This window comes from Eriocheir sinensis, chromosome 6, assembly GCF_024679095.1.
Source record: "Eriocheir sinensis breed Jianghai 21 chromosome 6, ASM2467909v1, whole genome shotgun sequence".
Lineage (NCBI taxonomy): Eukaryota > Metazoa > Arthropoda > Malacostraca > Decapoda > Varunidae > Eriocheir > Eriocheir sinensis.
In genome coordinates this window covers 1,650,299-1,678,253 of record NC_066514.1, presented here as the reverse complement: position 1 = coordinate 1,678,253, position 27,955 = coordinate 1,650,299, and the positions used below count along the sequence as shown (strand labels likewise).

Genomic DNA, 27,955 nt, shown 5'->3' with positions numbered 1-27,955 from the left:
CATATTTTTCTTAACTTTGCCATGCGTGTATAGGAAGGTCAAACTAAATATCTTTTCTCGCATTCATTAAACTATATTTTTCATAACTTGCCATGCGTGTATTGGAAGGTCAAACTAAATATCTTTTCTCACATTCATTAAACCATATTTTTCTTAACTTTGCCATGCCTGTATAGGAAGGTCAAACTAAATATCTTTTCTCACATTCATTAAACCATATTTTTCATAACTCTTGCCATGCGTGTATAGGAAGGTCAAACTAAATATCTTTTCTCACATTCATTAAACTATATTTTTCATAACTCTTGCCATGCCTGTATAGGAAGGTCAAACTAAATATCTTTTCTCACATTAACTTAAACCATATTTTCTTTAACTCTCGATGCGTGTATAGGAAGATGAAGGTTATAGGAATGTCAAACTAGACCATATCTTTACTCACATTTATTAACTTAAGCAATATAAGTATAAAATTCATGGTACTGCACAGGACAGCGAGGTGCTCAGGCCATATCCTGCTAAGTAACTTTAAAGACCAAGGATGAAACAAAGCTTGGGATATTTTTACCTGTGTTTGACATCTGTCACACACAAGTTAACCCGGTAGCAGTGATGGGCCAAATTTGTAGCTTTACCGTGTAGCAGCGACGGGCCAAATTTGTGGCTTTACCGTGTAGCAGTGATGGGCCAAATTTGTGGCTTTACCGTGTAGCAGCGAGGCCAAATTTGTGGCTTTACCGTGTAGCAGCGAGGCCAAATTTGTGGCTTTACCGTGTAGCAGCGAGGCCAAATTTGTGGCTTTACCGTGTAGCAGCGACGGGCCAAATTTGTGGCTTTACCATGTAGCAGCGACAGGCCAAATTTGAGCCATGATTTTAACCCCCAAAAATAGATGATACATAAACTAATCACAAATGCTTTAACATATAGTATAAAATGGTTTGTGTGAGGGGTGATTTTTTCTTGCTTAGAGGGACCATTAAGAAACATGATCCCCGCTGCTACCGGGTTAAAAAATGGTTGTCATGAATATCAGAGAAATAAACTTTGCTGTAGCTACTAATATGCTTAGCAGGGTATTGTCTGAGTGCCTACATTACCAAGCACAAAGAGATGGATACAGACAGACAGCCATGACACTACAACTGCCTTGGAATGAAACCTGGAACCTTACTGGACTGGACACCCATGGGAATGATGCCTCTGAGCCCTGACGTCGGGGAGGTGTGAGGGGCTGGGGAGTGAGAGGATGCTGAGGACAGAAGGCATGAAAAGAGATACCCAAAGCATACACACACACACACACACACACACACACACACACACACACACACACACACACACACACACACACACGCGGTCTCTGAGCTCTGTGCTTCTTCCGTAGGGGAATGGGTGGCTGTCTTGAGAGGGACCCGCAGCAGCCCAAGAGGTGAATTACACACACACACACACACACACACACACACACACACAGAGATAGAAAGGAGGAAATACTGTGGTTATGTGCATCAACTGTCTAGGACTTCTCTGAGGGAGGAGTCCGTCATTGCCATGGAGGGGGGTGGGGACGCAGCCTCGGACTGGTGCAGAATCTCACTCAAACGACTTTCCATTTCCAGGTCATGAGATGCTGTGTTGGTGGTTGCTGTTTGTGGCTCCAGCTGCTTCTGCTGTGGAGCTGTGCCAGTGACCTGCTGCACTGCTGTGGTGGTGGGCTGGGGAGGAACTGTGGTGGAGATGGTCTTGTCCTGCCCCCATCTGGCCTCAATGTCAACCTGGGTGTTACAGTAAAGTCCTTTCTCACTGAGGCAAGACAGTGCACAGGGAGGGAGGGAGGAGTGGTGAAATTAAGGCAGGAAAATGCAAAATCATAAACTAAGGAAAGGTGTAAACAGAGAACAGGGCTTTCTCTCGGTGGCATTCCTGTCCTAAAATGCCTCCACCATCACCATAAACATTCTCTCAAAGCCACATTTTTAAACATTTCTGCGCCCAAGAACACGTAATTTACTAGACTTTCGTGGGGGTTGTGGGCATTTCCAGGGGTACTCTTATGACCCTGGTGGTAGTCTGAGCCTTCTTCTGTACCGTGAACCTAAAAGAACACTCATTAGAACTCGAGAACTCGAAAGAACGAACACATTTGACAATACCTACCAACCTTATTTTAGGGTCGTATTAAAAGACATTTCGTTGCCCAAGAACACGTAATTTACTAGTCTTTCATGGGGGTTGTGGGCATTTCCAGGGGTACTCTTATGACCCTGGTGGTAGTCCGAGCCTTCTTCTGTACCGTGAACCTAACAGAACACTCATTAGAACCAAGAACACGTAATTTACTAGTCTTTCGTGGGAGTTTAGGGCATTTCCAGGGGTACTCTTATGACCCTGGTGGTAGTCTGAGCCTTCTTCTGTACCGTGAACCTAAAAGAACACTCATTAGAACTCGAAAGAACGAACGCATTTGACAATAGCAACCTTATTTTAGGGTCGTATTAAAAGACATTTCGTTGCCCAAGAACACGTAATTTACTAGTCTTTCGTGGGAGTTTAGGGCATTTCCAGGGGTACTCTTATGACCCTGGTGGTAGTCTGAGCCTTCTTCTGTACCGTGAACCTAAAAGAACACTCATTAAAACTCGATTAAACTCCTTTTTTGCCTTTGGAATAGTAGGTGTGCGGGCATCTGACAATACCAACCTCTGTTTCCACCAGCGAGCCTGTCTTCAACACCTTAGTGACGGCCAATATACTGCACAGCACATACCACTACAACACTTGATGCCCCAGTGCCAGGGTTTCCAAATTATCGTACTCAAAACATCGCATTTATCAGTTTCAGGGCCCAAATCTTTCCTGCCCACACAGATAACGAAATTCTAAACATCGCATCTATCAGTTTCAGGGCCCAAATCTTTCCTACCCACACAGATAACGAAATTCTAAACATCGCGTTCATCAGTTTCAGGGCCCAAATCTTTCATGCCCACACAGATAACGAAATTCAAAACATCGCTTTTATCAGTTTCAGGGCCCAAATCTTTCCTGCCCACACAGATAACGAAATTCTAAACATCGCTTTTATCAGTTTCAGGGCCCAAATCTTTCCTGCCCACACAGATAACGAAATTCTAAACATCGCATTTATCAGTTTCAGGGCCCAAATCTTTCCTGCCCACACAGATAACGAAATTCTAAACATCGCATTTATCAGTTTCAGGGCCCAAATCTTTCCTGCCCACACAGATAACGAAATTCTAAACATCGCATCTATCAGTTTCAGGGCCCAAATCTTTCCTGCCCACACAGATAACAAAATTCTAAACATCGCATTGATCAGTTTCAGGGCCCAAATCTTTCCTACCCACACAGATAACGAAATTCTAAACATAGCATCTATCAGTTTCAGGGCCCAAATCTTTCCTGCCCACACAGATAACGAAATTCTAAACATCGCGTTCATCAGTTTCAGGGCCCAAATCTTTCCTGCCCACACAGATAACGAAATTCTAAACATCGCGTTCATCAGTTTCAGGGCCCAAATCTTTCCTGCCCACACAGATAACGAAATTCTAAACATCGCATTTATCAGTTTCAGGGCCCAAATCTTTCCTGCCCACACAGATAACGAAATTCTAAACATCGCGTTCATCAGTTTCAGGGCCCAAATCTTTCCTGCCCACACAGATAACGAAATTCTAAACATCGCATTCATCAGTTTCAGGGCCCAAATCTTTCCTGCCCACACAGATAACGAAATTCTAAACATCGCATTTATCAGTTTCAGGGCCCAAATCTTTCCTGCCCACACAGCATTCATCAGTTTCAGGGCCCAAATCTTTCCTGCCCACACAGATAACGAAATTCTAAACATCGCGTTCATCAGTTTCAGGGCCCAAATCTTTCCTACCCACACAGATAACGAAATTCCAGGTAAAGTTCTCGTTAAAAGCGTTACTCATTGGCGTGTTTGCGATAGCCGTGACTCGGAAACCGGAAAATATGATGTACTGAATGTCCGAATCCGATAATTTGGTAACCCTGCCCCCGTGCACCAACAGAACACTTCATCGCTAACATAAATATTACATTCACAATCATCGTCTCTTTACCAAGACTTGTTCGGCATTATCTCCAATTTTTCACTTTCTGGAGTAGTTGCAATCTTAAAATCATTACCAATAACAGATTCCTTAAATCAGGTCATGGATATACATGCCATCGCGGCCTCCACCATCATGGCAGAACTACTGAATGCCCACGACACAGCCTTACAACTTGCCACCCAACGGACAAGCCAGCAAACACTTCACTACGGTTACAAAACTTTCCTCAAAGCACCACAATTTGGCTCCACCGTCACCTCAGAAGCTTCTCTCACCATCACCACATTGGATGGCACCTCGCACCTCATACCTCAATACTACTGTTGGCTGGATCAGAGGTTACTGGCAGGACAGTGATGCCCATGGCCCGACGCACAATGGGGACAGGTGCCAGGGAGCCAGGGGAAGCCTGCTTGGCCACCTGGGTCAGTCCATCAGTCACTTTCTCCACTGCAAACAAGGGACAACAAGATTAAAGTGGCCATAGGGAGAGGTAAGAGGCATACAGGGAGTAGGATGACGGTCTGAAGAAGAGCAGAGAAAGAAGAGGATATACAAGTGTGACATTGCTGATATACAAGTGTGTCATTTCTGATATACAAGTGTGACATTGCTGATATACAAGTGTGTCATTGCTGATATACAAGTGTGTCATTTCTGATATACAAGTGTGTCATTGCTGATATACAAGTGTGTCATTTCTGATATACAAGTGTGTCATTGCCGATCATCACAGGATGTTGATGTTGCCAAAATTCCTTATTAAGATTGAAGTTAACGCAGGACAAATTTTGCGTTACATATAAATAACCTTTGAAGGAAATACAGGCAACTTGTTATACTGCCCTTGTTAAACTCCCATTACAAATAGTCCTAGATTGATTTATGTAACTTATGACCTCACACACTTATGACCAGGTTAATAATGATAATTGCAATATAGTATTTAACCATGTAGCAGCGACGGGCCAAATTTGTGCCATGATATAAACCCCCCAAAATAGATGATACATAATCTGATCACAAATGCTTTGATATATATTATGAAATGGTTTGTGTGAGGGGTGATTTTTTCTCATTTTTCTCACTTGGAGGGACCATTAAGAAACATGATCACAAATGCTTTGATATATATTATGAAATGGTTTGTGTGAGGGGTGATTTTTTCTCATTTTTCTCACTTGGAGGGACCATTAAGAAACATGATCCCCGCTGCTACCGGGTTAAAATCAAGTGTTGTGTCTGGAGGATATTCTGGTAAGTATAACACAAGACCTAAGTTTGTTATCAGTGTTCCAGGCTCAGTGACTTACCCAGCTGGAGTTCCTGCTGGGATGGAGGTGGCAAGTTGTTGAGGGAGGCCGGCAGCGGGCGGGAGAGGCGTTCGTGTTGCTCCTGGGACAGTTGCTCAAGGAGAGTTGCGTTTTCCTCAAGCTGGGAGTTGATTTGGGTGTCACATTTTTCCTGGTCCTCTGTTGCCCAAGGAAAAATGATAAGGAATTAGAGAATGTATCAACACTAATTTATTTGGCATACATTTCAGATAATGTTTTGGGGGCTTCGTGGTGCAGTGGTTAGCACACTCGGCTCACAATCGAGAGAGCCCAGGTTCGATTCCCGGGTGGAGTTGAAAAATTTGAGCAGCTTTTCCGATGCCCTATGTAGCCCCTGTCCACCCAGCAGTGTACCAGGTATTAATCGGGGGTTGTGTTCCGTCTCCTGGGGTCTGTTCCCTTCTCATATAATTGCTTCCTTTCCTGTCTCTCTCCGGCATATGACCACAGATGTTGCGCCGACTAAACTAAACTTTCCAACTGTTCCCTTCTCCTATAATTTCTTCCCCTTGTCTCTCTCTGGCATATGGCCACAGATGTTGCGCCCACTAAACCAAACTTTCCAACTGTTCCCTTCTCCTATAATTCCTTCCCCTTCTGTCTCTCTCCGGCATATGACCACAGATGTTGCGCCGACTAAACCAAACTTTCCAACTGTTCCCTTCTCCTATAATTCCTTCCCCTTCTGTCTCTCTCCGGCATATGACCACAGATGTTGCGCCGACTAAACCAAACTTTCCATCTGTTCCCTTCTCCTATAATTCCTTCCCCTTCTGTCTCTCTCCGGCATATGACCACAGATGTTGCACTGACTAAACCAAACTTTCCAACTGTTCCCTTCTCCTATAATTCCTTCCCCTTCTGTCTCTCTCCGGCATATGACCACAGATGTTGCGCCGACTAAACCAAACTTTCCAACTGTTCCTTCTCCTATAATTCCTTCCCTTCTGTCTCTCTCCGGCATATGACCACAGATGTTGCCGACTAAACCAAACTTTCCAACTGTTCCTTCTCCTATAATTCCTTCCCCTTCTGTCTCTCTCCGCATATGACCACAGATGTTGCGACTAAATCAAACTTTCAACTGTTCCTTCTCCTATAATTCCTTCCCTTCTGTCTCTCTCCGCATATGACCACAGATGTTGCGCCCACTAAACCAAACTTTCCAACTGTTCCTTCTCCTATAATTCCTTCCCTTCTGTCTCTCTCCGCATATGACCACAGATGTTGCACCGACTAAACCAAACTTTCCAACTGTTCCTTCTCCTATAATTCCTTCCCTTCTGTCTCTCTCCAGCATATGACCACAGATGTTGCGACTAAACCAAACTTTCCAACTGTTCCTTCTCCTATAATTCCTTCCCTTCTGTCTCTCTCCAGCATATGACCACAGATGTTGCGCCGACTTAACTAAACTTTTCCTTCTCCTATAATTCCTTCCCCTTCTGTCTCTCTCCGGCATATGACCACAGATGTTGCGCCCACTAAACCAAACTTTCCAACTGTTCCCTTCTCCCATAATTCCTTCCCCTTCTGTCTCTCTCCGGCATATGACCACAGATGTTGCGCCGACTAAACTAAACTTTCCAACTGTTCCCTTCTCCCATAATTCCTTCCCCTTCTGTCTCTCTCCGGCATATGACCACAGATGTTGCGCCCACTAAACCAAACTTTCCAACTGTTCCCTTCTCCTATAATTCCTTCCCCTTCTGTCTCTCTCCGGCATATGACCACAGATGTTGCGCCGACTAAACCAAACTTTCCAACTTTCCTCTCCATGAGATTATTGACACCACACATTAACAATCTTAATTTTCAGCGCCTCGGCCGCCATGTTGATGATGACAAGTCAGGTGATGAGACAGACAAGAGTGAATCTGCCGTGTGTGATAACTTGTCTGCCACCTCTCACCCCTGCCACTGTACCTCACCACCGTCTGCTGACCGTGACATAGCATATAAAGTCTCCGAGTGCTGGAGGGAGCCATGGAGAGGTGAGGATCAAGATAAACCTCAGAATGGGAGAAAATAGGAGCCAAAATGCAAGTATTGTGTGGGAAGAAGTACAGTAAATTTGCAGCCTAGGTCTCCTTCAACCCTGATGACAAAACTATTTCTTTCTGATATCAGAGTTTTCACTATGCTTCATATTAATCCAGCAATTGTTTTCCACACAAATCACTATTTCCCTTCCCTTCTCCCTTCCTAAAACTAGTGATTTTTGTGGAAGTTGGAAAGTCTTGTTTAGTCGGCGCAACATCTGTGGTCATATGCCGGAGAGGGATTGAAGGGGAAGGAATTATTGGAGAAGGGAACAGTTGGAAAGTTTGGTTTAGTCGGCGCAACATCTGTGGTCATGTGCCGGAGAGAGACAGAAGGGGAAGGAATTATAGGAGAAGGGAACAGTTGGAAAGTTTGGTTTAGTCGGCGCAACATCTGTGGTCATATGCCGGAGAGAGAGACAGAAGGGGAAGGAATTATAGGAGAAGGGAACAGTTGGAAAATTTGGTTTAGTCGGCGCAACATCTGTGGTCATATGCCGGAGAGAGACAGAAGGGGAAGGAATTATAGGAGAAGGGAACAGACCCCAGGAGACGGGACACAACCCCCGATTAATACCTGGTATCCATTCACTGCTGGGTGGACAGGGGCTACGTAGGGTATCAGAAAAGCCGCCCAAATTTTTCCACTCCGCCCGGGAATCGAACCCAGGCTCTCTCGGTTGTGAGCCGAGTGTGCTAACCACTGCACCACGAAGCCCCCAAATTTTTGTGAAACTAGATCGCTTAGAACAGGAAGGGCTTGCCTGGGTGGAGTTGGCGGGTGAGTGAAGCAATGCACCCCCAGCACATGCTCCCCGTATGTTATAATATTATAGTTAGCTCAAAATCATTGGTTTTGAAGGTATATTTCAGGTATAGATCATCACCATTAATCTCATGTATCTGACAATGACTGGTAAACCAAACTATCTTTTCCCAAGTAACACATACCAAAGTGACTGATGAAGGATGTGTCGATCCCCAGCTCGTTGAGGCTCTTCAGCGCCCCAAAGTCTATGTTTGGGTTGGGTTTCTGGTCCTGGGCTCCTGCCTGACCTCCCGCCTCACTGCAATGATAAAAATACGGATGAAATTGCTGTTCGTTTCTAGGGTTGCACCGATAAATTGGTAAGTTGGTTAATTGGGGCTGATTAGCAATTTTTTCTCTTATATAATACACTTTTTTTTTTTTTACAGCAAAGGAGAGAGTTCAAGGGCACACAAAAAACAAACATTAATAAAAAAAAAGCCCGCTACTCACTGCTCCTGTACATAACACACTATTAATAATGGTGATGTAAGGAAGGTGATGTTACCAAGACTCTGATACCTTTCCACAGCACTTATTTCAAACAAGTCCCAATGCACATGTATATTAGGTACTTAAAATCAGACATCCCCTACGAGACCTCCCCCCAAAAGGTAAGCTGGATTTATTTGTTTTTATTACAAGTCCCAATGCACATGTATATTAGGTACTTAAAATTGGTCTATAACATTATGATACATGATGCCTTGGGATTCAGGGGCTACACTGAGGCTATTGTGACAGTCAGTTAAATGCCTAAAATAGTTTCTTCAACCTAAACCACCATCACCAACTTCAATCCTTATTAAGATTTTCCTGGGCGCATCTCAGGTTCTCACAAAGTAGGGACATTTTTAGCTGAAATGTTGCTTAATCATGTACACTGCGTCCTTGCATGCCCCGTACCATATCCGAGGACATGTATACTGTGTCCTGCCTCGCTTTTGCCAATATACAAGTTATTTTATCTCTATATTTATGCTTACATCTCAAAATCATCAATTAATTTATGTTTGTTTATGTGCACCATTTAATTCTGCATGTTTTCATATATAATACATGATGATTGTGTTGGGTTTATGGCTGAAAACTTGTTATATTCAATAGCGACATTTGGAATTTGGCGCGCACGGCGATCTTGGGTACGGCGCGGGGCACTGTGTTGGCCCGGCTGTAGTGAGTTTCTTTATGTGCACCATTTAATTCTGCATGTTTTCATATATAATACATGATGATTGTGTTGAGTTTATGGCTGAAAACTTGTTATATTCAATAGCGACATTTGGAATTTGGCGCGCACGGCGATCCCATATACGGCACGGGGCGCTGTTTTGGCCCGGCTGTAGTGAGTTTCTCTATGTGCACCATTTAATTCTGCATGTTTTCATATATAATACATGATGATTATGTTGAGTTTATGGCTGAAAACTTGTTATATTCAATAGCGACATTTGAAATTTGGCGCGCACGGCGATCCCAGATACGGCACGGGGCACTGTTTTGGCCCAGCCGTAGTGAAGGGGTTAAATATGTCACATGTATCTTAACCTGTACCAACCTTGGGGGGCAGAGCAGGGCAGAGATCCGCTCCTCCTCTTCCTCCAGGCGTCGTCGGTTGGTGATGGCCGTGGTGGTCCGGCTGTGCTGCTGGTGTGTCAGAAGGTTGAGGAGCTGGTCCACTAAATGCATGGCCATATCGCAGTCCTGGGAGAAGTCCACGATGCTAGGGAAGAAACACAATTCAAGGAGTCTTTAAGGGTCGAAAAGTTTGGTTTAGTGGGCGCAACATCTGTGGTCATATGCCGGAGAGAGACAGAAGGGGAAGGAATTATAGGAGAAGGGAACAGTTGGAAAGTTTGGTTAAGTGGGCACAACATCTGTGGTCATATGCCGGAGAGAGACAGAAGGGGAAGGAATTATAGGAAAGTTGGAAAGTTTTGTTTAGTGGGCGCAACATCTGTGGTCATATGCCGGAGAGAGACAGAAGGGGAAGGAATTATAGAAGGGAACAGTTGGAAAGTTTGGTTTAGTCGGCGCAACATCTGTGGTCATATGCCGGAGAGAGACAGAAGGGGAAGGAATTATAGGAAAGTTGGAAAGTTTTGTTTAGTCGGCACAACATCTGTGGTCATATGCCGGAGAGAGACAGAAGGGGAAGGAATTATAGGAAAGTTGGAAAGTTTTGTTTAGTGGGCGCAACATCTGTGGTCATATGCCGGAGAGAGACAGAAGGGGAAGGAATTATAGGAGAAGGGAACAGACCCCAGGAGACGGGACGCAACCCCCGATTAATACCTGGTACCCATTCACTGCTGGGTGGACAGGGCGTAGGGTATCGGAAAAGCCGCCCAAATTTTTCCACTCCGCCCGGGAATCGAACCCGGGCTCTCTCGGTTGTGAGCCGAGTGTGCTAACCACTGCACCACGAAGCCCCCTTGAGGGTGTAAGACTCATTCATTGTCCACTACTCTACTTTATAAACCTAAGCCATTCAATCATATCAATTGTCAACTGTCTTACTTTCCTCATTAAAATCCACAAACAGTGTCACGATATGTATTTAAGTCTTTCCTATGCCTAACCTAACCCATTCCACCATATCAATTGTCAACTGTCTTACTTTCCTTATTAAAATCCACAAACAGTCTCTCTCCAGTCGTCCCTCAAATAGTACAGTTTTCAAAGTCCTGCACCTGTCTGTCTGTCTGTCTATGTCTGTCTGTCTAAATACACTCGTCCCTCAAATAGTACAGTTTTGGTTTTATGTGGATTTTGTAAGATTTTTTAGGATTTTAAAATTTCCCGACAAGCAGGAAATTTTAAAATCCTAAAAGATCTTCTACGACAATCCGTATAGAACCGACACCGAGCTATTGGAAACTGTACTATTTGAGGGTCGACTGTATATGTATTTAAGTCTTTCCTCTGCCTTGTCCTTGTCTATAGTGAAACCAAATTGTCAAGTCCATTTTGGCAGAGGCTCCAGTGGGTCCATATTCCTCCCCTCTGCCCTGCCACACAGTCCTATTGGAACATTTGATATATTATGTTTGTCTGCATTGTAACTAGGATGAGGATCTCCATGCTTTTACGATGAGCTTCTGCATGTAATAGAGTCTGCTGAATGACCACATGTTTTAACTATCACTCCATATAAATAAACAGATTATCAACACCTATGTCATGAGGAGGTGGGTCAGTCAACAGGTAAGCAAGCATAAGGGAAGATTCAAAACAATACTTGATCTTCTGCATGTAATAGAGTCTGCTGAATGACCACATGTTTTAACTATCACTCCATATAAATAAACAGATTATCAACACCTATGTCATGAGGAGGTGGGTCAGTCAACAGGTAACCAAGCAGAATGAAAGATACAAAACTATACTCTGACAAGCTTTCTCTTAACCCGTCTCTGCCATTCACAGTTTGCTATTACAAGACACACACGTACCTCTTGGCATATTGCACGGCAGTCTCGTTTCCATAAGTAGCGTACACCATCTCGCTCTCCTCTTTGCTGAGATTGGCAAAGGTCGAGTCGTAGGTTGGGCAGAAGGAGGAGTAAGACCCATAGTACACCGGCTTAACTGTGGATGACAAATGGTTGGAAAGTTTGGTTTAGTCGGCGCAACATCTGTGGTCATATGCCGGAGAGAGACAGAAGGGGAAGGAATTATAGGAGAAGGGAACAGACCCCAGAAGACGGGACACAACCCCCGATTAATACCTGGTACCCATTCACTGCTGGGTGGACAGGGGCGTAGGGTATCGGAAAAGCCGCCCAAATTTTTCCACTCCGCCCGGGAATCGAACCCGGGCTCTCTCGGTTGTGAGCCGAGTGTGCTAACCACTGCACCACGAAGCCCCTACAGGGAGATGTGAGTAATGGGGAAAAGACAGGTGTAGAGAGGGACCTGAAAGGAGAGATTTATATAAGAGAACAAGAGCCCACCAGCTGTTCATCCTCCCATTTGGGCTTGTCAATGAATGGGTGCCTTGTTGCAAACCTGGGAAAGGCAAACTGTGGAAACTGAACTTGTATCTTTGATGGCTTGTAGAGGAAACATAAGTTGTATCCTTGATGGCTTGTAGAGGAAACATAAGTTGTATCCTTGATGGCTTGTAGAGGAAACATAAGTAGTATCCTTGATGGCTTGTAGAGGAAACATAAGTTGTATCCTTGATGGCTTGTAGAGGAAACATAAGTTGTATCCGTGATGGCTTGTAGAGGAAACATAAGTTGTACCTGTGATGGCTTGTAGAGGAAACATAAGTTGTATCCTTGATGGCTTGTAGAGGAAACATAAGTTGTATCCTTGATGGCTTGTAGAGGAAACATAAGTTGTATCCTTGATGGCTTGTAGTGGAAACATAAGTTGTATCCTTGATGGCTTGTAGTGGAAATATAAGTAGTATCCTTGATGGCTTGTAGAGGAAACATAAGTAGTATCCTTGATGGCTTGTAGAGGAAACATAAGTTGTATCCTTGATGGCTTGTAGTGGAAATATAAGTAGTATCCTTGATGGCTTGTAGAGGAAACATAAGTAGTATCCTTGATGGCTTGTAGAGGAAACATAAGTAGTATCCTTGATGGCTTGTAGAGGAAACATAAGTAGTATCCTTGATGGCTTGTAGTGGAAACATAAGTAGTATCCTTGATGGCTTGTAGAGGAAATATAAGTAGTATCCTTGATGGCTTGTAGTGGAAATATAAGTTGTATCCTTGATGGCTTGTAGAGGAAACATAAGTTGTATCCTTGATGGCTTGTAGAGGAAACATAAGTAGTATCCTTGATGGCTTGTAGTGGAAACATAAGTAGTATCCTTGATGGCTTGTAGTGGAAACATAAGTAGTATCCTTGATGGCTTGTAGAGGAAACATAAGTAGTATCCTTGATGGCTTGTAGTGGAAATATAAGTTGTATCCTTGATGGCTTGTAGAGGAAACATAAGTTGTATCCTTGATGGCTTGTAGTGGAAATATAAGTTGTATCCTTGATGGCTTGTAGAGGAAACATAAGTAGTATCCTTGATGGCTTGTAGTGGAAACATAAGTAGTATCCTTGATGGCTTGTAGAGGAAACATAAGTAGTATCCTTGATGGCTTGTAGTGGAAACATAAGTTGTATCCTTGATGGCTTGTAGTGGAAACATAAGTTGTATCCTTGATGGCTTGTAGTGGAAACATAAGTAGTATCCTTGATGGCTTGTAGTGGAAACATAAGTTGTATCCTTGATGGCTTGTAGAGGAAATATAAGTAGTATCCTTGATGGCTTGTAGTGGAAACATAAGTAGTATCCTTGATGGCTTGTAGAGGAAACATAAGTTGTATCCTTGATGGCTTGTAGTGGAAATATAAGTAGTATCCTTGATGGCTTGTAGTGGAAACATAAGTTGTATCCTTGATGGCTTGTAGAGGAAACATAAGTTGTATCTTTGATGGCTTGTAGTGGAAACATAAGTTGTATCCGTGATGGCTTGTAGTGGAAACATAAGTTGTATCTGTGCTGGCTTGTAGTGAAAGAATCTCCTTCACTTGCGTACCAATCTTTAAAGGTTAAGCATTCAACTACTAACGGTTTCAGGGGCCGTGTTCCTGTTTTTCGCAAATAAAACTTTAACAAAGCGTCGAACAAGGATGTTATTTTGGCAGTGGATGTTTGAGACCCCGACCTAATGGGCAAAAATATGATTTGGTGTCACACATGGATAATGAAACACTTATAGGAGTAAACTTACGGGAACACGGCCCCTGAAACCGTTAACAAGTGCATTTAAAAATTTCAATAATCTTCCACTCACTGGGCTTGGCAAGACTCCGTTTGTCCTCTCGATAGTTGTGGAGGGTGGCGGAGCCCTGTGTGATCTTCCCTGTCAGCAGGCCGAGACTCACAGGCTTTTCTTTAGAATTGGGGTCCCCAGCGCCTTCACAGCCTGTCAGGAAACTCAGGGAGGTAGTGCCATCCCCTCGCTGCCTCAGGAACCCAAGCTGCAGGAAAAGACTATCATTTCACTGGGTCGGTAACGTGTCTGGTGAATAGACTGCAGTACTAATGTGGGGAGTGGGGCAGGGAGGGAGCAGTGTCAGGCATGGGAGGCAGAGAGGGAGTAAACTGTGAGGCATGGGAGGCAGGGAGGGAGTGTGAGGCAGGCAGGGCATGGACTGTCAGGCATAAGGGAGCGGAAGGAGAAAACAATGGAATCAGTTACCGTGCTTGATGGCCTCTTGAGGGTTAGTTTCTCTGCTGCCTCGCTGGCGGCCCCCTGCACCTGTTCCAGCAGCTCCTCTGCACTCAGGTTGTCCTGCACTGCTTCAAACTTGCTGGAATATAAAGAAAGCATGCAATGTCTCACTGCTATCCCTGCACTCCCTGGTAAAAATAAGGTACGGGATGAATGACATTGATGAAAATATAACAAAGCTTGAAGGAGAGATTAGAAAGTTTGGTTTAGTGGGCGCAACATCTGTGGTCATATGCCGGAGAGAGACAGAAGGGGAAGGAATTATAGAAGAAGGGAACAGTTGGAAAGTTTGGTTTAGTCGGCGCAACATCTGTGGTCATATGCCGGAGAGAGACAGAAGAGGAAGGAATTATAGGAGAAGGGAACAGTTGGAAAGTTTGGTTTAGTGGGCGCAACATCTGTGGTCATATGCCGGAGAGAGACAGAAGGGGAAGGAATTATAGGAGAAGGGAACAGTTGGAAAGTTTGGTTTAGTGGGCGCAACATCTGTGGTCATATGCCGGAGAGAGACAGAAGGGAAGGAATTATAGGAGAAGGGAACAGACCCCAGGAGACGGGACACAACCCCCGATTAATACCTGGTACCCATTCACTGCTGGGTGGACAGGGGCGTAGGGTATCGGAAAACCCGCCCAAATTTTTCCACTCCACCTGGGAATCGAACCCAGGCTCTCTCAGTTGTGAGCTGAGTGTGCTAACCACTGCACCACGAAGCCCCCTAGAGAGAGGTTAGGAGGTCAGGGTGATGAGAATGGGGACTCACCAGTGGGGATCCTTGCTGTCCCCATCTTCGTCCATGGACTCCAGGGGCTCCATGTCAAGAGTGTCGTCTCCCTCTGTGCCTCCCCCGGCTGAGGACGCTGACACCTCAAAGCCAAGCTGAGGGGAGAAGAACCAATGTAGGATACTGGCCCAGAGGAAAAATGTTAACACCCAAGTAACCTCTAAATATGAGAGAATCTACACAATATAAATAATGGCTATGATATCTGTTCTACCTTAACCCCTAACAGCATCAGACAGTTAAAATAGTCAGGATACAGAGATAGTTAACCCCTTGAATGCAGATTTCCTACAGTTAGACCTCACCAAGCTACAGGAATGGAACAAAAAGTGGCTGCTACAATTCAATGAAGAAAAATGTGAAGTCCTGCACCTTGGGAGGGGATATCCAGCACACCAATACCACATGGGAAACACTCCACTATCCACCACAGAGGCAGAGAAAGACCTGGGAGTGTATGTTACCAGGCTACCAGTGAAGGGATATCCAGCACACCAATACCACATGGGAAACACTCCACTATCCACCACAGAGGCAGAGAAAGACCTGGGAGTATAATGTTACCAGGCTACCAGGGAAGGCCAAATCCGTGCCAATCGCAGTGGACAGGTTAGAGGTAAGGAAACTGAGGAATTCAGAGCAAGGTTGGGGAGAAACAGATTACAGAGACAGGGCAACATTGGCTGAACTCAAATCATGTATACTATAACTTGGTGAATCTAGGTAAACACACACACATACACATTTCTCCAAGCCCCCTGACCCCCCATCCCACCCACACATTCCTGCATGACCCCCTAACACACACACTGACACATACCTACACTGCCCTACACATACACACACACACACGCACACACATTCCCCACCTGGTCCTTGGTGAGCAGGGTCATGAGGGGAACGTCACGCTTGAGGTGCAGGACCTTGTCAGGGGTCATCATCTTCTGCCCAGCGTGTAACAGCTTCTTGGCCGCCTTGTAGTAGATGGTGTCTGGCTGGTTATAGGTCATACAGTTGTTACACATCAGGTCAAAGTCAGCCTGAGGGAAGAGGTGAGGGAGGGTGAGACACTGAAGGGATATGGCTGCTTAGTTCACAGGGTAAGCGGTGGCTGAGTGGTAGCGTGCTGGGCCCACATTCACCGTGTGATGGACGACGCGGGTTTGAATCCCCACGCTACCACCTGGGATTTTTCAGTCACCGCCGAGTGGCTTAAAACTACCCACATGCTGTCCTGAAGACCACCCATCAACCCGGACTCTAGAGGAAACCGTCCAAGTGAATCAAGGAGTTCCGGGGGGCAGCATGAGCCAGGAGAAGATGGCGCCACTATAAACACTTGCCTGCGCCATGACGGGCTGGGGCCAACTACCATCCAGGCCCCTCAAGCAAGCCTACCGGAGCTATAGGCATAGACGTAAAAAAATAAATAAATAAATAAAAAGAAAAAGAAAATAAATATATGTACATAAAAAGTTTTGCAATACTCTACTCCCGAGAATAACACAGATACAGGTAACTCTCGATTTACGCGAGTTTGGTTTACGCGTTTTTGAAATAACGTGTGGTCCAAAATCCAAATAAATGTTTAATATACACGTTTTTTTTCACTTATACGCGATATTTTCTGGAGTGTCCACCAGATGTCTCACGCAACTGGACTCACACGGCCACACAGCTGAGCTCGGTTCTTCCCGCGCGCCACTTGAACAACAATACAGTACCCACGCTACTCAACAACAACAACACCCTCGCTGCTGTCTACCATGAGGGGAAGGGCAGCCAGAGGAGGAACCACGAGAGGGAGAGGAGTCAGAGTGATACAGTAGGCAATAAGGGTACAAACCGACCTCTTGTTGGATTTACACTGTTTATGATTTACACCAACTCTTCAAGGACACTCACGGAAATCCAGAGTTACCTGACCCTCAAACTAAACCCCAACAGCACCTGGAACTGCTTGAGGTTGGTGTACGCGCCCTCCTGAATCTTGGTCTTCATGGAGGAGAAGTCCATAGGCTGGGAGATGATGGACGAGTACCCAGGGGCGATGGCGTCTGTCACGGGCCAGGCGAAAAACTGCTGTGGGTCCCTCTTTTCCAGCAGGCCCAGCAGGTGTTCCAATAGTTGCTGTGTCACAAGAGGAGGATCATTAGACTTGTGGTAGAAGTAAAATTTTTAAAACAGCGTAAGGATAAACATACCAGGACCCTGTGAAGGAATACCAGCACCACTTAAGCCCCGTTCACACAGTGCCGCCTCTGGGCCACGACATCCCAGTGACTTTTCCCTATGACAAGTTGGTTCCCACGCTCCAAGAAGGGGGGGGGGGGGGTTATTGGGGTCTTGGTGTCCTGCCGACTGTCTGGGACATTCGGCGAACTACCTGCCAGCATGTCGCGCTAACCCTCACGACTCCAGACTCCCGTCACGACGTCGGCGCAGCATTCGGCAACAGTATCAAGACCTCTTTTAAGACATGCCCGACCCTTTTAATCAACACCCAAGACCTCGTGTACCCTAGAGTCGTGGGTAGTCGTGGCCCAGAGTCGCCACAGTGTGAACGGAGCTTTCAAGACAGGCCCGACCCTTTCACATCAACAGCCAAGACCTCGTGTAATAATAATAATAATAAAAAAATAAATAAATAACTATGCTTACCGTCAGCGCCGAGGATGCTTCCTTGTCCTTGTGTGGAGTCAGGGTGGGCTCAGGCACGGGGGAGGATCTGCTGGGGGCCGTCACCGCTGCGTCCAGGTGAGGCTTCTTGGCGGGGGGCGGCTGCTCCTCCACAACCGGCTCCTCGCCCACAACCTGGAGGGAAAAGTTGGAAAGTTTGGTTTAGTCGGCGCAACATCTGTGGTCATATGCCGGAGAGAGACAGAATGGGAAGGAATTATAGGAGAAGGGAACATCTGTGGTCATATGCCAGAGAGAGACAGAAGTGGAAGGAATTATAGGAGAAGGGAACAGTTGGAAAGTTTGGTTTAGTCGGCGCAACATCTGTGGTCATATGCCGGAGAGAGACAGAAGGGGAAGGAATTATAGGAGAAGGGAACAGACCCCAGGAGACGGGACACAACCCCCAATTAATACCTGGTACCCATTCACTGCTGGGTGGACTGGGGCTACGTAGGGTATCGGAAAAGCCGCCCAAATTTTTCCACTCCGCCCGGGAATCGAACCCGGGCTCTCTCGGTTGTGAGCTGAGTGTGCTAACCACTGCACCACGAAGCCCCCCACAACCTGCTGTAAAATTTCCCCCCCCAAAAAACAGACAAAATACATAGTTCTCACCCTTAACATAGTCAGTCTAACCTCTCCTTACAGGCTATAAACAAGCACACATTAGGCTACACGGGGAAGGAGTCCGAGAAATGCCAATCAGAATTAAAAATGTATGGAATAGTATGAAATAGTATGTAAAATGTAGGAAAATATGAAAAATGTATATGAAATAGTATGTAAAATGTATGAACTAGTATATTAAAATGTATGAAATAGTATTAAAAATGTATGAAATAGTATTAAAATATGTATGAAACAGTATTAAAAATGTATGTATTAGTGTTAACAAATGTATGAAACTTAACAAATGTATAAGATAGTATGAAAATATATGAAAAATGCCATTCAGTATGTCCCTTGCAGCTTGTGTAGGCCTAATAACGTTTACTCCATCCAGCACCCTCTCCCATAAGCCTCTCCACCCTGCTCCACCCATTCCACCCACTGCGGCAAATACGTCAACAGAACAGGACTCACCTCCGTTTTTTCGCGGTGATGACGATGTTTGTGTCTCTCCTTATCCTTCTCTCTCTCCTTCTTCTTCTTCTTCTTCTTGGATTTCTTGTGCTTCTCCCTGAAACGCCGTGAAGAGAATATAGTTACGTAGAAAATGAAGACACGGGGAGGCGGTGGCTGAATGGATAGCGTGATAGTGCCGCGTTCAAGCCCCCCGCAGGAACACTCACCAGGTGGAGGAACATTCTGCCCCTGGATAACACAGTGGACAAGTGGAATGTGGATCTACGAACTTCTACTGCACAAAAGTCCCTTATGGCAGTTTGGTGTTTAGGGGTAGGCGGTGGCTGAACTGGTAGCGTGCTGGGCCCATATTCACCGCGTGATGGACGACGCGGGTTCGAATCCCCACGCTACCACCTGGGATTTTTCAGTCACCGCCGAGTGGCTTAAAACTACCCACATGCTGTCCTGAAGACCACCCATCAACCCGGACTCTAGAGGAAACCGTCCAAGTGAATCAAGAAGGAGTTCCGGGGGGCAGCATGAGCCAGGAGAAGATGGCGCCACTATAAACACTTGCCTGCGCCATGACGGGCTGGGGCCAAACACCATCCAGGCCCCTCAAGCAAGCCTACCGGAGTGTTGTTACTGGAGAGCGGCGTTAAGATCCAAATTGATGTTGATTCCATAGTGTTCCTTAGGGTACTTATTTGGGCACCTGTGATTAAGGTAGCCATACTCCCCTATGCTATGGGTCTGAGGGGGAAGAAGGCTGAATCGCTCACCACAGTTCGAAACACATGGATACCTGGAACGCCTGACAACAAAAAGTCTATTGGACGGTACGAGGTTGCCCACTTAAGTGATTTATAATGCCCGACACCTTCCTTTGTGCCTGCAGAACATACATGGAAAGTTTGGTTTAGTCGGCGCAACATCTGTGTTTATATGCCGGAGAGAGACAGAAGGGGAAGGAATTATAGGAGAAGGGAACAGACCCCAGGAGACGGGACACAACCCCCGATTAATACCTGGTACCCATTCACTGCTGGGTGGACAGGGGCTACGTAGGGTATCGGAAAAGCTGCCCAAATTTTTCCACTCCGCCCGGGAATCGAACCCGGGCTCTCTCGGTTGTGAGCTAAGTTTGTTAATGGACAGAGGAGTAAAAATGTTTGTGGGTTTTTGAGAATTACACCTTCGCTCTACAAGAATATATTATCATTCTTTCATGTTATACAGAGGGCAGAAGCATTACCAAATATCACACTCGGCATGTCGTAATCTACAGTTTCTGACCCACATCTATCAGACACAGACACCGATCAATGACGATTCTTAATGACGACTAACTGGAACCTCATTATCAGTCTGGGTACAAGAGTTATGCGCCCTGGAACTGTTAAATGTGATGTCTGAGTACGATAATATGACGCTGATAGAGGGTCTCCTGCATTGCCCTGATTAGTTGAGTTGCCCCTTTTTCCGCTAGGCGCTGGATATACCCATTTTCTTTTCTCTTCCCATTCTTCCTTTCTTCTCCCTCTTCCCTTTTCCTTCCTTCTTTCCTTCCTCCCTCCCTCCTGTCACCCCCAACCCACCTTGACCCTTCATCGTGGTGGTGTCGTGAGCGGACCTTGGGGCTCTCGTCCTCTGCCTGGTGTTCATCTTCCCCCTGGACAAGAGAGAGAGAGAAAGTTTGGTTTAGTCGGCGCAACATCTGTGGTCATATGCCGGAGAGAGACAGAAGGGGAAGGAATAATAGGAGAAGGGAACAGTTGGAAAGTTTGGTTTAGTGGGCGCAACATCTGTGGTCATATGCAGGAGAGAGACAGAAGGGGAAGGAATTATAGGAGAAGGGAACAGTTGGAAAGTTTGGTTTAGTGGGCGCAACATCTGTGGTCATATGCCGGAGAGAGACAGAAGGGGAAGGAATTATAGGAGAAGGGAACAGTTGGAAAGTTTGGTTTAGTCGGCGCAACATCTGTGGTCATATGCCGGAGAGAGACAGAAGGGGAAGGAATTACAGAAGGGAACAGACCCCAGGAGACGGGACACAACCCCTGATTAATACCTGGTACACTGCTGGGTGGACAGGGGCTACGTAGGGTATCGGAAAAGCCGCCCAAATTTTTCCACTCCGCCCGGGAATCGAACCCGGGCTCTCTTGGTTGTGAGCTGAGTGTGCTAACCAGGGAGAGAGAGAGGGAGTTCACAAGAGGAGAGGCAAGACTTAGTGGTTTCGTTAGTAATACTTTGCTGTGGTTAGGAGTAGAAGGGAAGGAGAGGAAAGAATTGTTGCTTTTGTTGTTACTAAGAGATTGTGAAAGAGATAATATATTGTAGCCAAACACAATATTTACTTACTTAATAACACAAATAAGTCTATCATTAGTTGAGGGCTTTGAGGAGGAAAGAAATGGCTGTTGTTAAGTAGCGTTCCTGTTCCTTGTTGTTAGAAAGAGAGACTGAACGAGAGAGAGAGAGAGAGAGAGAGAGAATAAAATGGAATAGAAAGGAAAAAATATAATTAAAAAATCTAGCGAATGGGGTCCAGAGAGAGAGAGAGAGAATGAAAAATGGTATAGAAAGGAAAAAATATAATTAAAAAATCTAGCGAATGGGGTCGAGAGAGAGAGAGAGAGAGAGAAAAATAAAATAGTATGGAAAGGAAAAAATAAAAAATAAAAATATAGAGAATAGGGTCAAGAGAGAGAGAGAGAGCGAGAGAGACTATACAGCCGCCACCCCTCACCTGGACCTCCTCCGTCGGCTCCTCCTCCTCGCCGTCATCATCCGAGGCGGCGGCCGGGGTGGGATGGGCGGCGTCCTCGTCAGCCATGTTGGAGATGATGGTTGGGTGTGCGGGGGAACAGCCCTTCGACTGCTGTTCGGGCGTGGCCGGGCCGCTGCCGCCCAGTTTCAGCTTGAGTTTGAGGGGCGTCTTCTCCATGGTGAAGCCTGGGGGGGCGGGGAGGCATTGGTGAGAGGGGGGAGAGGAAGGACAGGGGAGAGAGGTCAGAAAGGGAGGAAGGGAAGGAGGGGAAAGTTGGAAAGTTTGGTTTAGTCGGCGCAACATCTGTGGTCATATGCCGGAGAGAGACAGAAGGGAAGGAATTATAGGAGAAGGGAACAGTTGGAAAGTTTGGTTTAGTGGGCACAACATCTGTGGTCATATGCCGGAGAGAGACAGAAGGGGAAGGAATTATAGGAGAAGGGAATAGTTGGAAAGTTTGGTTTAGTCGGCGCAACATCTGTGGTCATATGCCGGAGAGAGACAGAAGGGGAAGGAATTATAGGAGAAGGGAACAGACCCCAGGAGACGGGACACAACCCCCGATTAATACCTGGTACCCATTCACTGCTGGGTGGACAGGGGCTATGTAGGGTATCAGAAAAGCCGCCCAAATTTTTCCTCTCCGCCCGGGAATCGAACCCGGGCTCTCTTGGTTGTGAGCCGAGTGTGCTAACCACTGCACCACGAAGCCCCCAGTGAAAAGGGAGGAAGGAAACATTAGGATAAAGAGGAAGGGAGGGAACAGAAGACTACAGGAGAGAGAGGAAAGGGAGAGGATGGAAGGAAACAGAGAGAGAATGGGAGGAAGGAAGGGAAGGATAGAAGGATAGGGAGAAAGGAAGGAAGGGAATGAGAGAATGGACAGAACAAGAGGGTGGGAGGGTGGGAGAAAGGAAAAGAGAGAGAGATTGGAGGGAAGGGAGGGGATGGGAGTGGGGGAGGGAGGGTCATGCAGGCAGGTCGAGGGACAGGCTAATATGCAGACCTCCGTTTCTGCTTCCTGTAACTCATCTAAGGAGCACGACACATACTCATGCATAAGTCTGTCTTCTGGTGAGTCTCAACCCGGTAGCAGCGGGGATCATGTTTCTTAATGGTCCCTCTAAGCGAGAAAAATGAGAAAAAATCACCCCTCACACAAACCATTTCATAATATATATCAAAGGATTTGTGATCAGATTATGTATCATCTATTTTGGGGGGTTGATATCATGGCACAAATTTGGCTCGTCGCTGCTACACGGTAAAGCCACAAATTTGGCCCGTCGCTGCTACATGGTAAAGCCACAAATTTGGCTCGTCGCTGCTACATGGTAAAGCCACAAATTTGGCCCGTCGCTGCTACTGGGTTAATAGTCAAGGTTAGGGGATTGACTTTACAAGGATACTGCTTTTCTGAGGGGCTACTACTACTACTACTACTACTACTACTACTACTACTAGGTAACTCTCGATATATGCGAGTTTGGTTTACGCGTTTTTGAAATAACACGTGGTCCAAAAATCCAAATAAATGTTTAATATACACGTTTTTTTTTCCACTTATATGCGATATTTTCTGGAGTGTCCACCAGATGTCTCATGCAACTGGACTCACACGGCCACACAGCTGAGCTCAGTTCTTCCCGCGCGCCACTTGAACAACAATACAGTACCCACGCTACTCAACAACAACAACAACACCCTCGCTGCTGTCTACCACGAGGGGAAGGGCAGCCAGAGGAGGAACCACGAGAGGGAGAGGAGTCAGAGTGATACAGTAGGCAATAAAGATACAAACCGACCTCTTGTTGAATTTACATTGTTTATGATTAATGCAATGACCTCTTCACGGACACAATACTTGCATAAATCGAGAGTTACCTGTATCTATAAAAGTATTTCCGACACCATCACAGTGTGCCGTGGAGAAGGTGGTAATGATCCTGAGGTCTTTCCCAAGCCTCCGACAAGCAGAAAGACTCCTGAGCCAATAGTGTCAGGATGTTCAACAGACTGCAGCTTTGGGCGGAGGGAGACCTGCTGTCGAGAGCCTTACATCTACCCACCAAGACTTACAGGATGTGGATTATACAGTACACCAGGTCTTTGTTAAATGCAAGGGTTACGTTCTGTAAAAAGCTCGCATAGTGTGAATTTGCATATATCGAACCTATCATCCCATTAAGGGGTTTTGTTCAACGACCCGTTTTCGAACCCTCAAACTATTTATTCCGGCACCGTTTCACAATAACAAAGCACATTGATTGTTTCCGGGGACACACCCAAAGTCCACGATATAGACTGATAGTTAGCTACATGAGGATTAACTTTAGGATCAGAGGGAGGAAAAGGTTGATTATAGGCGAGGAAAGTGCGGGACATCATTTGCACCCTCTAGTGTGTTATCATACCTCACCAACCAGTCGCATAACAGCAAAATTTTCTCGGATAAAACGACTCCACGGCACATTTAGGTTAGTCACGTATGAGTGAATTCACATATATCGAATACCCAGTGTACTGTACATCACACCAACAAAGGTAAGACTTAGACAAACACAATTTTTACAACTACAGAAAGGCTGAGATGGCACAGGAGCAGCATTGCTAGATTATCGTATTCACCACATCGTCGTACTTTTAAGCCTCAAACTCTCGTACCTACACAAATAACGCTAGAAAATTGAAGTTAGCGTTAAAACTCCTATTTATTGATATTTATTTGTATGTTTTTGCTATAGTTATTGGTTAGAAACTAGGAAAATGTGGTGTTGAGTACGATATTTTGGCCATAGTATTTACTGATATTTATTTGTATATGTTTTTGCTATAGTTATTGCTCAGAAACTAGGAAAATGTGGTGTTGAGTACGATATTTTGGCCATTGTATTTACTGATATTTATTTGTATGTTTTTGCTGAAGTTACTGCTCAGAAACTAGGAAAATGTGGTGTTGAGTACGATATTTTGGCCATAGTATTTACTGATATTTATTTGTATGTTTTTGCTATAGTTACTGCTCAGAAACTAGGAAAATGTGATGCGTTGAGTACGATATTTTGGCCTTCCTATTTACTGATATTTATTTGTATGTTTTTGCTATAGTTACTGCTCAGAAACTAGGAAAATGTGATGTGTTGAGTACGATATTTTGGCCTTCCTATTTACTGATATTTATTTGTATGTTTTTGCTGAAGTTACTGCTCAGAAACTAGGAAAATGTGATGTGTTGAGTACGATATTTTGGCCTTCCTATTTACTGATATTTATTTGTATGTTTTTGCTGAAGTTACTGCTCAGAAACTAGGAAAATGTGATGTGTTGAGTACGATATTTTGGCCTTCCTATTTACTGATATTTATTTGTATGTTTTTGCTATAGTTACTGCTCAGAAACTAGGAAAATGTGATGTGTTGAGTACGATATTTTGGCCTTCCTATTTACTGATATTTATTTGTATGTTTTTGCTATAGTTACTGCTCAGAAACTAGGAAAATGTGATGTGTTGAGTACGATATTTTGGCCATAGTATTTACTGATATTTATTTGTATGTTTTTGCTAAAGTTATTGGTTAGAAACTAGGAAAATGTGATGTGTTGAGTACGATATTTTGGCCATAGTATTTACTGATATTTATTTGTATGTTTTTGCTAAAGTTACTGCTCAGAAACTAGGAAAATGTGATGTGTTGAGTACGATATTTTGGCCATAGTATTTACTGATATTTATTTGTATGTTTTTTCTTAAAGTTATTGGTTAGAAACTATGAAAATGTGATGTGTTGAGTACGATATTTTGGCAATGCTGTACAGGAGGATCACAAGGCATGAGAGGTAGCAGGTACTAGGAGATGGACAGGCAGTACAGGTGGTGGTATACTCATACATACGCGGTCAGTCCATCAGGGTGCATAGCAGTGTGGGGGAAAATAAACCTTCAATCAAAACGGTGGTCACACAAGTATGATACATATGTGGTATTTACAATCATTTATACAGGTACGGTTGTGAGTGTGGCAAAGGCTTGGCATACAGGTCGTTACAGGTATGGCTCTATAGTGAAACCAAATTGTCGAGTCCATTTCTCCCCTCTGCTCTGCCACACAGCCCCAACACCAATCTCTTCCTCTCGTATGTAAGGTTAAGGTAACATTTTAATAGGAAAAAACAGGTCTTGGGACTGTGTGGCGGAGCAGAGGGGAGAAATGGACCCATGGGAGCCTCTGCCCAAATGGACTCGACGATTTGGTTGGGTTAGTGTGGCGCTCCTACGGCTAGGCAGCTGTGCTATACTTGTGGCAGAGTGAGCATAATGTGAGTATACAAGCTTAATACAGTTAGTACATATTATATCTATGAGTATCTGGTAAAGTATTGGTTCTGACAAGTCTGGCATGAAGGTCACTTTCAACCTATACAGTTAGTACATGTTATATCTATGAGTATCTGGCAAAGTATTAGTTCTGACAAGTCTGGCATGAAGGTCACTTTCAACCTATACAGTTAGTACATGTTATATCTATGAGTATCTGGCAAAGTATTGGTTCTGACAAGTCTGGCATGAAGGTCACTTTCAACCTATACAGTTAATACATGTTATATCTATGAGTATCTGGCAAAGTATTGGTTCTGACAAGTCTGGCATGAAGGTCACTTTCAACCTATACAGTTAGTACATGTTATATCTATGAGTATCTGGCAAAGTATTAGTTCTGACAAGTCTGGCATGAAGGTTACTTTCAACCTGTAAACCTGTAAATATCTCTTATGACACCTGTCTCACAATGGCATACAAAACTTTCTTCCTGTCAAGATTAGGTGTGTTTTAAAATGATACGGCAATCATTATTTGCAGAAATCACCACTTTCCCAAATTTCTCCCCCCCCCCCCTCCCCTCCCAAGGATTAGTGATTTTAGCAAAGCAATACAAATTAACTGCAAACAAATATATACTCTGCTAGTGACCTATGGCTGTTAGAATTGGAACATAGTCACGCTTAATTATTTTTTCATGTTTCAAAGATGAGTAGTTTGTGAGGGAAAGTTATGAGTGATGATTATGGTCTATGGTAAACCTATTGATGATGAGGACAGCAACCAATTTTCTTACCTAGATATCTTACCTAGACGGGCTCCACAACAAGGGAACCACACAGATGCCAACACAGAATGCACATTTGCGTACCTATTTTCTTACCTAGACATCTTACCTAGACGGGCTCCACGACAAGGGAACCACACAGATGCCAACACAGAATCCATATTTGCGTACCTATTTTCTTACCTAGACAGGCTCCACGCGTAGGGAACCACACAGATGCCAACACAGAATCCATATTTGCGTACCTATTTTCTTACCTAGACGGGCTCCACAACAAGGGAACCACACAGATGCCAACACAGAATGCACATTTGCGTACCTATTTTCTTACCTAGACGGGCTCCACAACAAGGGAACCACACAGGTGCCAACACAGAATGCACATTTGCTTACCTATTTTCTTACCTAGACGGGCTCCACGAGAAGGGAACCACACAGATGCCAACACAGAATCCATATTTGCGTACCTATTTTCTTACCTAGACGGGCTCCATGAGTAGGGAACCACACAGATGCCAACACAGAATCCATATTTGTGTACCTATTTTCTTACCTAGACATCTTACCACGACAAGGGAACCACACAGATGCCAACACAGAATGCACATTTGCGTACCTATTTTCTTACCTAGACATCTTACCACGAGAAGGGAACCACACAGATGCCAACACAGAATGCATATTTGCGTAATTACTCTTAGCACTAAAACTATGAAGCCGCTGCTGGAATGTGTGTTGATTGCACTAAGTAAAGACTAGTTATATATTGCCAATTATATATTACTTATTGTTAGTTATATATAACCTATTGCCTGGCTATTAGGAGCAATCCATGAAGGCCTAGTTAGTAACCTATCCCTGTCCCATGTGATCGGTGATAGTGGAGGAAGCGCTGTGTCCCGCCCCGCCCCGCCCCGCCCCGATGCTGGGTGAGGAGCCAGACTATGGGGCTCCCGGGGCATGGCCTTCGTGCCGGCGCCCTGTGTGCCATCAGTAGGGCC

The 27,955-nt window shown here is 44.9% G+C and overlaps 2 protein-coding genes across 12 annotated transcripts in view; both read right to left on the bottom strand.

The window, feature by feature from the left end:
* The window catches only part of LOC126987284 (uncharacterized), a 116,640-nt gene extending 102,570 nt beyond the window's left edge, over positions 1-14,070 (bottom strand). For 3 of the 6 annotated variants that reach the window (XM_050844163.1, XM_050844158.1, XM_050844143.1), the window contains exon 1: positions 12,111-14,070. In XM_050844163.1, the coding sequence (XP_050700120.1) occupies positions 12,141-13,724 (1,584 nt within the window). In that variant the 5' untranslated portion in view covers positions 13,725-14,070 and the 3' untranslated portion in view covers positions 12,111-12,140. Of the gene's footprint in view, positions 1-6,817; positions 8,063-10,057; positions 10,589-12,024 lie in introns of those variants that run through there. The other 3 variants (XM_050844140.1, XM_050844147.1, XM_050844141.1) reach the window with 3 other exon arrangements.
* LOC126987263 (bromodomain-containing protein 7-like) overlaps positions 1-27,955 on the bottom strand; it is a 111,076-nt gene that overhangs the window by 82,274 nt on the left and 847 nt on the right. The window contains exons 2-16 of one of the 6 annotated variants that reach the window (XM_050844102.1): positions 21,829-22,034; positions 20,675-20,748; positions 19,092-19,188; positions 17,988-18,140; positions 17,277-17,456; positions 16,196-16,366; positions 15,306-15,421; positions 14,510-14,621; positions 14,102-14,288; positions 11,749-11,884; positions 9,852-10,016; positions 8,437-8,552; positions 5,423-5,581; positions 4,420-4,559; positions 733-1,778 (exon numbers count right to left, since the gene is read on the bottom strand). In XM_050844102.1, coding sequence (XP_050700059.1) covers positions 1,512-1,778; positions 4,420-4,559; positions 5,423-5,581; positions 8,437-8,552; positions 9,852-10,016; positions 11,749-11,884; positions 14,102-14,288; positions 14,510-14,621; positions 15,306-15,421; positions 16,196-16,366; positions 17,277-17,456; positions 17,988-18,140; positions 19,092-19,188; positions 20,675-20,748; positions 21,829-22,026 — 2,271 coding nt within the window. In that variant the 5' untranslated portion in view covers positions 22,027-22,034 and the 3' untranslated portion in view covers positions 733-1,511. Of the gene's footprint in view, positions 1-732; positions 2,428-2,620; positions 4,560-5,422; positions 5,582-8,436; positions 8,553-9,851; positions 10,017-11,748; positions 11,885-14,101; positions 14,289-14,509; positions 14,622-15,305; positions 15,422-16,195; positions 16,367-17,276; positions 17,457-17,987; positions 18,141-19,091; positions 19,189-20,674; positions 20,749-21,828; positions 22,035-27,955 lie in introns of those variants that run through there. The other 5 variants (XM_050844103.1, XR_007740566.1, XR_007740567.1 and 2 more) reach the window with 5 other exon arrangements.